At 34.6% G+C, this 14901-nt stretch overlaps 1 protein-coding gene across 1 annotated transcript in view; it reads left to right on the top strand.

Moving 5' to 3' along the window:
- Positions 1-14901, top strand: part of CSMD3 (CUB and Sushi multiple domains 3) — a gene marked incomplete at its 5' end in the record, with an annotated part of 537637 nt that overhangs the window by 120162 nt on the left and 402574 nt on the right. Inside the window, one exon of the mRNA XM_083360336.1 lies at positions 3910-4022. Within this exon, the coding sequence (XP_083216462.1) occupies positions 3910-4022 (113 nt within the window). The remainder of the gene's footprint in view (positions 1-3909; positions 4023-14901) is intronic.

Below are 14901 nucleotides of genomic sequence, written 5' to 3'. Positions count from 1 at the left end.
CATATGTAGGAATTTATCCATATTCCATAGAGCTTGTGGGAATTATTTGATATGTTCAAATATTAATAGAACGGTAAGAGAAAATTGATAGACAGAGAACATCTTTGCCTGCTTATTTTCTTCATCAATCTTGACATTATATAAAATATGAATTATTAATGCAGATTTATTTTAAAAATTAGGATAACATCATGTCTTCAAAGAATATGGCATGTTTCTGTGGTTGTACTGCAAATATATTATGATAATAAGCAGCCTTTTAATTTGTTTGGAAAATAAATTGACAAGAAAAGAAAACATAAGCATATAATTGGAATAAACAAATGTTTCATGCCAGAAGTTCTTCTATATTCTGTCACTTTGCAATATCACTTAAATAGAAATAATATCAAAGAAATCAACTATAGAAATTAGAAGTTTTAGTGTTTAGAGTAGACCAATATTATCATGTGCTTAATGAGAATAATTTGCATTATTACCAAATCTATCACATCAAAAAAGTTTCCTCATTGACAGACTAAAATGTAAATGAGTATTAAGAATGAAATTGTTCTACTCATCCATGCTTGCACCCTGGTTCCACCCCATTTATGTTAACTGAAAGTGTTTGTGTACTAATATTTCATTTGATATAAAATCAATTTTCTACTTAATGTTTATACTGCTTCATTTGGAGATTAAAGATTAAATTTCAAGATATGAAACATTTCAGACAAAGCTTTTTCTATATCTTCTTTGCTTTTAATTTTGATTGCAGAGATTGAACTAATTTCAGTACACATGTCAGAAATGTTTAATAGAATAGAATAGAATAGAATAGAATAGAATAGAATAGAATAGAATAGAATAGAATAGAATAGAATAGAATAGAATAGAATAGAATAGAATTGGAAGGGACCTTGGAGATCTTCTAGTCCACCCCACTGCTCAAGTAGGATGACCTATACCATTTCAGACAGGTGATTGTCTAGTCTCTTCTTAAAAATCTCCAGTGATGGATTGCCCACAATTTCTGGAGGCAAGCTGTTGACTGTCAGGAAGTTTCTCCTTAATTCCAAGTTGCTTCTCTCTTTGATCAATTTCCACCATTGTTTCTCGTCCTTCCCTCTGGTGCTCTGATGAACAATGTGACCCACTCTTCCTTGTGGCAGCCCCTATAAAATAAATAATGCTATAAAATAATATAATATGCCTTTTAGAAAAATTGACGATCAGTACAGTTTGACAGTAGAAGCAGTTATTCATGAGAGAAGGTAGACTTTTCCATCTGTTGGTTCTTGTCCTGCCTTCTGGCGCTTTGGAGAATAGCTTGACTCCCTCTTCTTTGTGGCAGCCCCTGAGATATTGGAACAATGCTATCATGTTCCCCCCCCTCACCCTTCTCTTCATTAAACTAGAGATACCCAATTCCAGCAACTATTCCTTATATGTTTTAGCCTCCAATCCCCTAATCATCTTTGTTGCTCTTCTCTGTACTCTTTCTAGAGTCTCAACATCTTTCTTATATCATGGTGACCAAAACTGGATGCAGTATGCTCAATGAAGAAAATTTCTTGCTTTGTCAACACCTGATAAATAGTAGATTTATTGGATGAATCTTAATTCTAGTATTATTGCAGACAGTGATCTGCAAATCTTTTTGCACTGTTCAGCATTTCATTTATTAAATAAGCTTTGATCACTTGGGATTATTTTTTATTGTGTTTCTGCTACCACTTTAGAGATAGTTATGGTATATAAATAAAATAAAATAAATAAATAAATAAATAAATAAATAAATAAATAAATAAATAAATAAATAAATAAATTTAACAGCCATTCATTTAGCAACTGTTTGAAGTTACAACATTCCTGCAAAAGCGACTTCTGACCAGTCCTTGCGCTTATGACCATTGATGGATTCCCATAGTCATGTGATCAAAATATACAACAATTGCATCCTGGGATTATGTGATTTCATTTATGACCTTCCCAGCTGAGTTCTGACAAGCAAAGTCATTGGGGCTAGTGATTCACAGTGATTCACTTAACAATTATACAAATTGTATAATTAGGAATTATAGAAATAATAAAAAAGTTGGATGTTTAGAAAACACAATCAACTTCATGACATAGATCTACAGGTAATCCGATGTCTCAGAAAATTATTGTTGAGATCCCACATCTTTCAGATTTTATAAAAGCCCATTTCCCTTTCTCCCAAAAGCTTACAATCCGGATATGCAAATAACTGTATTTGTTTGCTTATATCCTTTCATTTCTTTAGAAATTCAGGAAAGGGTATATGAGGATATAACCTGACCCCCAAAATCCTTATGAAATATTTTTTGCCTGTGAGAAACATCCTCAAAGTCATCAATTATAATCACTTTATGAGATGAAAAATATTGAAATATGATTGATAAATAGAAAGAAAGAGAGAGAGAGAAAGAGAGGGAGAAAGAGAGAGAGAGAAAGAAAGAGAGAGAGAGAGAGAGAGAGAAAGAAAGAAAGAGAAAGAAAGAAAGAAAGAGAAAGAAAGAAAGAGAAAGAAAGAGAAAGAAAGAAAGAAAGAAAGAAAGAAAGAAAGAAAGAAAGAAAGAAAGAAAGAAAGAAAGAAAGAAAGGAAAAAAAAGTTTTCATGGCAGACAATAGACTTACACTTCTAGGTCAAACTTACTAACTGCTGTGATATGATGGTTTTCATGCTATTTTTTGCTATTGTCCCCTGTAACTGATCTTGAGAGTCAACTGAGGACTGATCTTAGATAAATCATATAGAGAGCCATTATTGTGTACCGATATATCCAAGTTCAAACCCATCCTTGAACTTGGAAAGTCATTGAGTGACTTTTGTTCAGTCACTTGTTTGTTTGGGGTTTTTTTTGGGTGGAGTTCGTGGTGCTCTGTTGTTTGCTTGTAGACATTTCATTACCCAACTCAGAACCATAATCAGTTCCGATGTTAACTAGATGTTACATTTGCAAGCAAACAAAACCAAGCAAACAAAACAGAGCAATAAAGACTCCACCTGTTATCTATTGAGATAAGTTGCTTCGAAACTATGTGCAATGGTTAACAGCCGTTACGGTTAAACTCCAGACAGCTTGTCTCTGGAGATGTTACTTTGTATTTTAAGGCGGGAAGTTACTGTTTAATCTCATTGGCTGCCAATTAGCGGCAGAACGGATAAATAGAAGCTGAGTAACATTTGGGGCTGCTTCTGTTGTTACTGAATAAACGTGTTGCTGTTTCACTGTTCTGCCTCTTCAATGTCTCACCGAACTGAGAACTTAACACCACCATTCAACTCTAAGCTACAAATATTCTCTTCTATTGGAGGATTGTCTCTGTGAAGACAAAATTGGAGTACTGTGTATACTACCTTGAGCACCTGGATGAAAATCTAATAAATAAATCTAAAACTTAAATAGTCATCATGTTTTGTAGCTATTACGGTAATATTTTTTCCCTTCAAGTCAGACTTTAACAAATCCATGCATGCACTTTTAATTTATCCAGCCTTTTAAATGCAAATTATATATCTATACTATGTAAAGTCCCTCTATTTCTGTGTCCTGATGAATTCTGAAAGTTCTGAGCTAGGATAATCAATATGATGAAGATGACATGTTATAATTTTATAAAGCTTTATCTCAATATTGGGAGTAAATTTACAATTCTTCAGCCTAAGCCCTTTATTTAACACTTCTTTCCTAAAGAATAGAAAAGTCCTATCTTAGCATCCATTTTTGCCATTCCAATTTAGAGAAATGCAGAATTATACAAAATAATGCAACAATAGTTTCCCCTTTTTTCTGAGTACAAGTCTTTTCTGGAGCCTTTTGAAGGAGCTAGTGCCTTGGCGACTAACTGGGGATTTCTGATCCTGTTAAATATGTTTGTCTTATTTGTCTTTTTCTCATTCAGGTTATCTGGAATGAATATCCCAGCTCCGGTTATCAGCAACAAAAACTGGCTAAGACTTCATTTTGTAACAGACAGCAACCACCGATATCGTGGATTTAGTGCTCCTTATCAAGGTATATTTAATGAAAACCATTTTCCTCCTTCTCTGGGACTTAGGAATGGAAGTGGGGGTTGGTGTTAGGGTGCAAACAAATATACCACTATTTTTTTTAAAAAAAAGGAAGAATGATTTCTTATATGTAAGTTCTGATATGCAGAAACAGGCATTCTCTGTGGGAAGAACAAAATTGCATTCAATACTAAGCTTTATTTGCCCCACAAATACTTCATATTTAGGAGAGATTTGGATCAGATGTGCTATACTTTTAAACATAGTGATCCTGCTGGAACATTGTGGCCAGTGCTTATTTGTGTACAGGTAGTCCTCGATTTACAACGGTTCATTCAGTGACCATTCAAGGTTACAACTGCACTGAAAAAAGTGACTTATGACCGTTTTTCACAGTTACAACTTTTGCATGATCCTGTGATCAGAATTCAGATGCTTGACAATTTATGACCTTTGCTATGCTCCAAGATCATGTGATTCCCTTTTTTCAACCTTCTGACCAGCAAAGTCCATGGGGAAGCCAGATTCACTTAACAACCAGGTTACTAATTTAGCAACTGCAGTGATTCACTTAACAACTGAAGAAAGAATAGTTGTAAAACGGGACAACACTCACATAACAAATGTCTTACTTAACGACAGAAAATTTGGGCTCATTTGTGGTCGTAAGTCAAGGACTACCTGTAAATTGCAGCATTACTAAGCAGAGTTCTTTTGTCAAACAGATTACGTTTCATTGCACACAGTAGCTTTTTACTTGTTTACTAACCAGTTTTTTAATTTTATTATCTTCTATTTAATATGAGCAAATTAGCATGAAAAGAAAAAAAATGTTTCAAAGCCTGCCACAACTATTTTGCCAGTTGTTTTTGAGCTTGAAACACATAAAAATGTCTGAAATAGCCTGTTCCGGATGCAAAAGAGCCTGTCCAGATGTGAAAGGATTAAAAAGAAAATCCATTTTAGGCTTCGACGGGAATTAGCTTGAATCCAAACAATTTGAGTACCGTCAGGGAGTACTAATTATACATCAAGCAGTATTATTCTTTTCTAAGTTTCCTACCCTGTTACTTTTACTTTTTTAAAAATTGGTAAATTACAATTTGGGTTTTCTAAAGCTTGAACTTCAGGAAAAGGTACCATTTTCTGACGTGATGTAATGCTGAGGCTTTACATCTTGCTCAAAACTTCAGAGGAGCTGCAGCTTCTACGTGAATAATTCACCTTCACGAGTACTTTGCAGAATCCCCTAACCAAGTTGATTTTTTTTAAAAAAAACTTAGAAAAATAACTTTTCTCATATGGTATTGGATATCTGCAAAATAAAGCAACAGAGAAATAAAAGTTCCAATAAATATCATTTGCCCCTTGATAGCATTTTCAACTGAAGTGGAAAAGTTACTATACCAACATAAATTATTGGTACAGTATTTACTGTACCAATTTACTGTATATTCCTCTTTAAATTGCAGCCGCTACTAAATACATTTTAACATGCCAGCTGCATACATGCTGTAATTCAGCTCAAGGAATTACTGTTAAATATGTAGAATTTTATTATTAAAGTAAAGCAAGATGAAAATGTGCACTCGTGGAAAGTGAAATGTTTTTAAAGAGTGTCAGAATTTTATATGGGAAAATTCAGGAGTTGTATGTTTAGTTACATCACATGTTATATGGGAAAAAGAACAAAAAGACAAAAGTACTTTTTTTTAAAAAAACCTGTTAAATAAAATTTTAAAATATTGTACAAATTTTGACTTTGACCAACATTGCCAAAAGGACTCCTCCTGGGATTTTGCTTTCTTAATTCCTGCAGATGTCACAGTTTTCAAAATCTGCTGTGCAATAGTTAACAAACCTTCCAAGCAGTGTTTAGGTGTGCAATATTGGGGTGACATAAAAAAAAAATTCTAATGGATCCATCACAATGGCCACAGAGTTATAGCATTAATATGAAAGGAATAAAGGACAATATGAATTGATATGCTTAACAGAAACAGGGATATGATAAATTTTGTTGTAAGGTCAGCTTATGACCATGACTGAACCCAAAATTTCTGTTGTTAAGCAAGACAGTGAGTTTTTGCCTCATTTTATGCCCTCTCTTTCCACAGTTGTTAAGTGAATCACTGCAGTTGTTTAGTTAGTAACACAATTGTTAAGTAAATTTGGTTTCCCCATTGAGTTTGCTTGTCAGAAGGTTGCAGAGGATGATCATGTGACCTCAGGACACTGCAACTCTTGCCAGTTGCCAGGCATCCAAACTTTGATCATGTGACCATGGGGATGCTGCAATTATTGTAAGCGTGAAAAATGGTCCTAAGTGACTTTTTGCAGTGCCATTATAACTTTGAAAGGTCACCAAATAGTTGTAAGACAAGGACAATCTGTACACAGTGTTGCTGATTTGTCACCTCAGAGGAGAATTTTTTCCTCATCAGTCACAAGCTGATAAGTGCAAGTCTTTATTTTCAATATAAAGCTATAATATATAATACAATATGAACATATATTTCAATGGACATGTTCTTTTGTACTTCAGGATTGGACAATAACTAACAACACAACTCCTAGTATAAATTAGTTTAATTAATACACACATGAATAGTGTCGTAGCTGACTGATTATTAGAAGAGTAATCTAAATTATTGTATTTTAAAGTTAATATTTTAATATACCAATTAATAATTTTAGAAATAATTAATCACCTAAGTTTTCTATATAAAGTGGCACATTTATATATAAAATACTATATTTTTTATTAGTAGCGTAATATAATCAGCTACTGAGCATTCCACTGAACCCTTGTATCAATAGTCATATTTTCTGAAATAGTTTACAGTTTAGCTGATCCAGGCTAATGTTGTGTATGACATGTTCCTTCTTTCCTGTAATTTACACACTTTGTGACCAAATATTTTGTATTTACCTAGCCATAGCCAGCTATACCATTGTGTCACCTATTATTCAATTTGTTCTTTGCTCATTAGAGAATACTTCCATATATAGAGAGAAGCAGTCTGACACTGAAAAATAAACCAGTTATTGTTCTAGGTTGTATATCTACTCTACATTCATTCTGACATGTTGTCTCTGTTGGGGAAAGGGGTTAATTATTATTTTTTTGATCAAAATAAAATTATAAAACAAAAGGAAAATGACTTACTATAAGTTAAACGGTGTAAAAACATGGAAAATTACACCGATTAAAGAGCAAATTAAATCCTTATAACTAAATGAGATCAGAAGAAACTAATATTGATTTCAGAATTTACAAAGTGATCATATCCTGGAGCTAAAATATTTAAAATAATACAAGATGGATATTTTAAAATAAATAGTTTAAGTAGGATTTAGCCATAGTGAACTTAGTTGCGGCATCTTTGTTAATGTATGTACAGTAATTTTTTTTCCCTGAAGAAGAATAATAGTGAGTCTGTTATGGCATCTTCAACCTTAAATCTCCCCTTAGTGTATTTAAATAATATCATTTGAAAGGGCATGGCATTTCAAGCATTTTTCCAGCCCAGATTATTTTTCCTTTATTACTTCTATAATATTATAATAAACCGCATTAGGCATATTCTGCTGTGTTGGATATTTTTTGAAACAAAATGTGGTTAATGCAGCATCTCTCAATTGCCACTTCTCTGCAGCTTTGTTTCCAGACTTCTTATTCAGCTTTCTTCCCTTTGCACCGTGAAGGTTAATTCACCAGTTGGAAGTGAGATTATGAATGATCCAAATTTGCTTGGGAAACCTTGTCACAGTGATCATCCTGCTGATTTAATTTTATTTATTTTATTATTTTATATATTTTATTATTTTATTTTATTTTATTTTATTTTCTTTTCTTTTATTTTATTTATTTTATTTTTTTCTTTTATTTTCTTTTCTTTTCTTTTATTTTATTTTATTTTATTTTATTTTATTTTTTTTATTTTATTTTTTTATTTTATTTTATTTTTTATTTTATTTTTTTATTTTATTTTATTTTATTTTATTTTATTTTATTTTATTTATTTTATTATTTTATTTATTTTATTTTATTTATTTTATTTTATTTTATTTTATTTTATTTATTTTATTATTTTATTTTATTTTATTTTATTTTATTATTTTATTTTATTTTATTTTATTTTATTTTATTTTATTTTATTTTATTTTATTTTATTATTTTATTTTATTTTATTATTTTATTTTATTTTATTATTTTTTTTCTCTGTGTGCCTACTTTTTAATCCTTAAGTTAATAAGCTTCTGTAGGTTTCTGCTTTCTCGTAAATTTGCTATCTGCCTGCTTCTCTGCTGTATCACAATTGTGCTACCTTCTTATTGAATAATTGTGCTTATGTGCTTATGGATTAGATTTAGTGTGGATTTAGCTTCCCAGCAAACACCAGGTTGGATGGGACTACAATGAAGATGTAGAAGAAGGGAAAGGAAAAAAAATGTGTACAAGTTGAAGAACTAGCATTTTAAGTTTTCCCTTGGCAAGCACAGTATTTAGTCTGTATAACGGTGATGAAAGGCCATACAGTGCAAGGAACTAAAATGTGAATTGCTGCCTTTCTGCACAGGATCCTGGTAGTCTGTAAAATAGGAATGAAGTGATTCGTTCACAATAGCTTTTTTCTTGTAATAAGACTATTTTTCTTTTTGCTATACCACTTTAACATCTAAAGACAGATTGTTATATATACAAAAAAAAAGATATCTTGCAGAATTCAAAGAGTGTTCCATTAGCCCACAAAGACTGTCTTTTTTAAATTATGAAAACAGTAGGAAAGGACAATGACATAATCCCATAAATTAATACTATGAATTGAATTCTTAATTACAGGCCATAGGACCCAATTCAATAAGATGATAGATTTTCTATTCTGGATGGATGGATGGATAATTATTTACTTTTTCTTTTGTGTGAACTATGTATGTATTTACGTTTGTGTGTTTAATCTATAGATATCTATCCATAGGTCTGTAAGATTAAACAAACTGACTATAGAAGGAGTTTGGTTACAGAACTAAAATGCATTGGTAGGGCCTACTGGTTTATGCTTTATATCTACCAAAATGTATGCAATAATAAATAGGTAGTATCCAAATATTATTTGGAGTATTTTCCAGAATTTGAACAGGCTTTAGAAGAAGAGACAGTGAAAAGAGCTGTGAGACCTTACTGGCTAGTGAGCAAATTAAAGATCTGACATCCAAATAGATAGTCCATTATTGCAATAGCTGTGTGGAAAGAGGTGGTGGTAGGGAAAAAGCAAGAAAAACTAGCCCTCTGTATAAACCAAGAGAAATCTTAAATCCACACATTGTAATGTTTCCTTTAAGAGATATTTTACATCCTATAAAATACGTCATCACACAACATCACAGAATTTATTACATTTGATGCTACTTCTTTTGGAAGTCAAAAAAAGATATCAATTTAGATTTTAATATTAACATATTTCATTTGTAAGGTGGGTAAAATCAATGTGTCAACCCACTGACTATTCCTTCAGTTCTTATTTGCATTGTATCTAGAAGGATAAGTCATAAAATGGAACAACAGCTTTCCAACCTCTACCTTTACATTTCGAGGTCTGGACTAGTATTTAATTAGTTATATCATAGAGTCTGTACTAAAGCCTACTACATATTTTTGTAAGGATGGGCTTTTCAGACTGAAGATTCCTCTAGGTGATGCTTCCAATTGTGTTTATGTGATTCCACAGTACAGAATTCTCAAAATTGACAGAAAGCTGTTTGAGGCAACCTTCTCACTATAACTGTTTGACTAAAGCATGCTTTGAAATAGTGTCTACATGGACACTCTCTGTTTGGAATCATTGCAAGAAGAATGCGAAAGTTGCCCTGCCCTGTATTGGACAAGAAAAGTGCAGTTTCCAGAACCAGAGAACTCTAAAGAACCCTATATTTCTAATTGATAATGGTAGTCTAATTTGTATGCAAATAAGTTGTTATTTGAGTTTTAGGTTGTACTTAATGCCTGTGGCTGATTCTAACATAGAGATTAATAAATCATATATTGAGATAGAACAGCATAACATCTGCAATGTGAAAATATTGATATTCTAGTTTGTTTACTTAGAGTAGTTGCCTGGCAACTGGCAAAAGAAAAGAAAATTAAGATGGTGTTGCCTCACCCCATTTGCATAAAAGGTGGGATTTTGAAAATAATGTCATAATCACCAGCTCATTTTTTTGACTTTTCAAAATCCTAACCCTAAATCTAATACCAACACCAATGTCCACAATTTCAGGGGAAACTATGTATATGTATAGAAGAAAATATATGTTGCTCGTGGTTGAACTGTGAAGTTCTTGATGCTTTCTGAGCTCAGTTGGTTGCTTCAGGCTTTAATTACCCAAATTAGGTAACATCATCAATACTGGTGGGCAAACAGGGAACAAACTCCACACTCACTAGCAGTGATAATGCTACTTACTCAGTTAATGAAACATCTGTAACCAAACAATCAAGCTCAGAGAGCATTGGGGTCTCCATAATCAAAATATGTTGAAAAATCATGACTTTAAGATTACCCTTAATGTAATTATCCTTAGCAATCAACCAATGAGCAACCCATCATACTGTATAATTATATGATTAAAAGTAACACTAGTCTTACCTTTTTATTATTCTGTTAATGAAACAGAAGAGGTAAAGGCTAACTTTTATAAGTCCCCCTTAAAAAAAAAGTATGGAAATAGCAACAATACTCACAATGGAAAACAGAATTAAAAAAAACTGTGACAAATAACTGGTTAAAAAGCAAGGGTGGTGCTTGAGTTTCAGTAGGCAGGATTACTGGCCATAGCTGGGATGGAGTAGAAATTTGTTTAGTTGGCAGTATGGACAATTCCAACAATCATTCTGACAGAGTCAAACACTTTTGTTACTGCAGTTGATAACTTTCATTACTGCAGAAGCCTCCAAGCAGTTTATAAATAATACAAAATGGAAGTAAAGTCAAAGCAATAATAAAAAGCTATAGTACAGACCAGGCTAATAATAATAATTCTGTCTGCACAAGACCAAGTTGTAAGAACAAAAGCATATAAAGCCAGAATTTAAAAGACAGCACCAGACTGCATCTGTTTGCCATCTCTGCAAAGAAGCTGAAGAAACATTGGTCCATCTGGTGTTGTGATTCAGGGTCAGCCTGTGGGTTCGGCAGTTGGGTCGGATGACTCAGAGGAGGAGGAGGGGGATGTTGAAGAGCTTGCTGAGGGGATTGGACAACTTAATGAGAGCCCCCAGCCAGGCCCCTCTCATCTGGTCACAACGCAGACCTAGCTGTGTGAGCCTGACAGCGTGGATGAAGATGACCCACAGCTGGCCCTGTTCAAGGATGCCCGACGCAGGAGGCAGTCAATCAGGAGTAAACAGAGGAAGGCAATGGGGCACCTCGGAAGGAGGCAGAGAGAGGCCACGCCCTGAACTGTATTTAAGGGGAATGTGTAGGAGGGCTGGTTTGCTGAAGGCAACCGCTTGGATAGTTCCTGTTTCTTAGCTCCTGGTTCATGGTTGGTGTCTTGTCTTGCTCTGTTTTATGTGAATAAATTTGGCAGGCTTTATTCCAGCCTCTTGCCATTTGTAAAGGGGTTGTCCCTGCTTTTGCTGCAGGTCCGGTAGCAGGCTGGTACAGAACATCTGGTTAGCTGCTATAAGAAGATCACATAGACTGACTACAAACAACAGCATGATAAAATAGCAACAAAAGCACATTGGAATATCTGCAAGATCTACCAGTTACCTGCAAGCAAAAACTGGTAGACCATAAAATAGGCAGAGTAATAGAAAATAAAGAAGCCAAATTTCCCCGGGTCTATAGAATTCAAACAACCAGCAATTGTCACATAACATCCTAGACTTGTCACTTGTTGATAATAAAAACAAAGTTTGGATAATAGATCTGAGATACTGTCCCAAAATTAACCGATTCCCTCTAATCTCTAATGTCATCAAACAGTTATAAGCCTAATTTGGATAGTTCTTTCTACTATAGCTAAGGATCATGCAGATTGTGGGCCTAAATAAATCATGTCCTGCATCAAGGTATATAAGAGTCTGGAAGAAACTCAGCCTGCTCTGTTATGCGTTCAACTGACTTCCATTGTATCAGCTGCAAACAAACAGCCAAGTAATCAAACTCCATAGAAAGCTGCAGGGAAAAGCCTATTTTCTTTCCCTTTTTCTTTTTAAAATATCTATGCATCTACGCAGATGATACCACTCTAATGGCAGAAAGTGAAGAAGAACTAAAGAGCCTCTTGTTGCAGGTGAAGAAGGAGAGTGCAAAACTTGGGTTGAAACTTAACATTAAGAAAACCAAGATCATGGCATCTGGCCCTCTCAATTCCTGGCAAATAGATGGGGAAGAAATGGAGGTAGGGACAGATTTTATTTTCCTGGGCTCCAAGATCACTGCAGATGGGGACTGTAGCCAAGAAATTAAAAGACGCTTGCTCCTGGGGAGGAAAGCCATGGCAAATCTAGACAGCACACTAAAAAGCAGAGACATCACCCTGTCAACAAAAGTGTGTATAGTCAAGGCTATGGTCATCCCAGTTGCAATGTATGGCAGTGAAAGTTGGACCAAAAGAAAGGCTGAGCGCCAAAGAATTGAGGCCTTTGAACTGTGGTGCTGGAGAAGACTCCTGCGAGTCCCTTGGACCGCAAGGCGATCAAACCGGTCAGTCCTAGAGGAGATCAATCCTGACTGCTCTTTAGAAGGCCAGATCCTGAAGCTAAAACTCAAGTACTTTGGCCACCTAATGAGAAGGAAGGACTCACTGGAGAAGAGCCTAATGCTGGGAAAGATCGAGGGCAATAGAAGAAGGGGACGACAGAGAATGAGGTGGCTGGATGGAGTCACTGAAGCAGTAGGCGTGAGCTTAAATGGACTCCAGAAGATGGTAGAGGACAGGAAGGCCTGGAGGAATGTTGTCCATAGGGTTGCGATGGGTCGGACACGACTTCGCAGCTAACAACAACAAATGCATCTACCTTGAGAGAACCACACCCAGCATCTTCTGGCCTGTAGACTACAACTATTCCAGATTGGGGTGATAAATATAATTGTCAGTTGGCTTTACATTCTGTTGAGAACAGCTGGCATTGCTAAGGGTTGCATGTGAGTTCAACTTCCCTTCGCCCTGTGCGTTCCCACAGAGAGGGACTCCTCAGGGTGCCACCGGTCAGAGAATGTAGATTGGTGGCCCCCAGGGGGAGATCTTTCTCTGTGGGTGCCCCGGAGCTATGGAACCAGTTACCGGTTGAGCTCCGGACGGCACCCGATCTTCGCTCCTTTCGCCGCGATCTGAAAACATACCTGTTCGAACAAGCCGGCCTGGCCTGAGGGGGGATTGGTGGGGTTTTTTACTATCATTTTATTGGGGTTTTTATTAATGTACCAACTGTTTTTATGGGCATGTATTTAATTACCTTTTAATTTTGTAACTCTGTGTTTTATTCTTGCCCTGTACACCGCCCTGAGTCCTTCGGGAGAAGGGCGGTATAGAAATATTAATAAATTAAATTAAATTAAATTATATTTTCACAAAATAGAAAATTGACGATGGTTATTCTTCCACCAAGATATTAAAGATATCCAGAAAGATATCCAGAGTAAGATTATAAACTATTCTCTCACACATTATTTCTGTGTGACATCCCTATATAAACCCACACAATGTTCATATAGGTTTATATATGCACATGTTTCTTCTTTTTTCTTTATCTCTGAGTTATATATGGGCATTTGTTGTTCAGTCGCTAAGTCATTTTCTGACTCTTCAGGACTCCATGGACCAGAACATGCCTCCTGTCCTTCATTGTCTCCCAGAGTTAGTTCAAATTCATGTTCAAATTTATCAATGACACTATCCAACCATGTCCCCTTCTCCTTTAGACTTCAATATTTCCCAACATCGGGATCTTTTCCAATGAGTCCTCCATTCTCATTTGGTGGCCAAAGTATTTGAGCTTTATGTTCAAAGAACAGTCAGGGTTGATTTCCCTTAGGAATATGAGCATGTAAATAATACATGTAGATAATCATAGAATGAAATAATACATACACATGTTCACAAATCCTTTATACATTTATACCATTCTTATTATAATGAGCTCCAGGAGGTTAACAAAAACAAATAAACTATACATTCCCCAGTTAAGATGTAGGGTAGCTCCTCCCATCCTCTTTGTAAATATATGAATTCTTCATCAAAAGGAAGCAAGCTTGTTTACGAAAACGGGGTAATGCAAGAAGTAATAATTTTGTAATTCTAGTCCTCTAAAAATATTCTTTCATTTACAGTTGCCATCTTGAGCTTATTCAAATCTGTTAGTATTTAAAAGCAAATCATTGCCATAACTTGCAGCTCTGTAATACACTATTCAATCTTATATGCAAAATATCCAAGTTCAAATTTTCCTCCTTGAACTGTTGAAAGTCACTGCTAAACTCTCATAATGAACTAATGCTCCATTTTAGCCAAAAGCAAATTCATATTTTTCTCAGTGATCTAAGAGATCAATTTCAATCCACAGGGAAGCTTAAGCAGGTTTTGCCATGGTTAATGCTTGTTGCAGCAAGGAATGCTAGTAAACATTGAATGGCAATTTGTGTGTACAATGGAGTAAGCATGTTATTATTTATATCAATAGGAAGCCTATTTGAAAGTCCATCTACATTCTGGCACAGACATTCATATGCTAATATATTAAAAATAGTGGCCAGAGCTGTACAATGAGTAAAAAAAAGGTTCCAGTTTTGTATATTAATAATTATAATAATCCATGTTACTCCATTAAGCCATTAAGGAATGACTTGATTTCAATTAAAATTCATTATCTA

The sequence above is a fragment of the Vipera ursinii genome (genome assembly GCF_947247035.1).
Source record: "Vipera ursinii genome assembly, chromosome: 3".
NCBI lineage: Eukaryota > Metazoa > Chordata > Lepidosauria > Squamata > Viperidae > Vipera > Vipera ursinii.
This window is presented reverse-complemented; position numbering and strand designations above follow the sequence as displayed.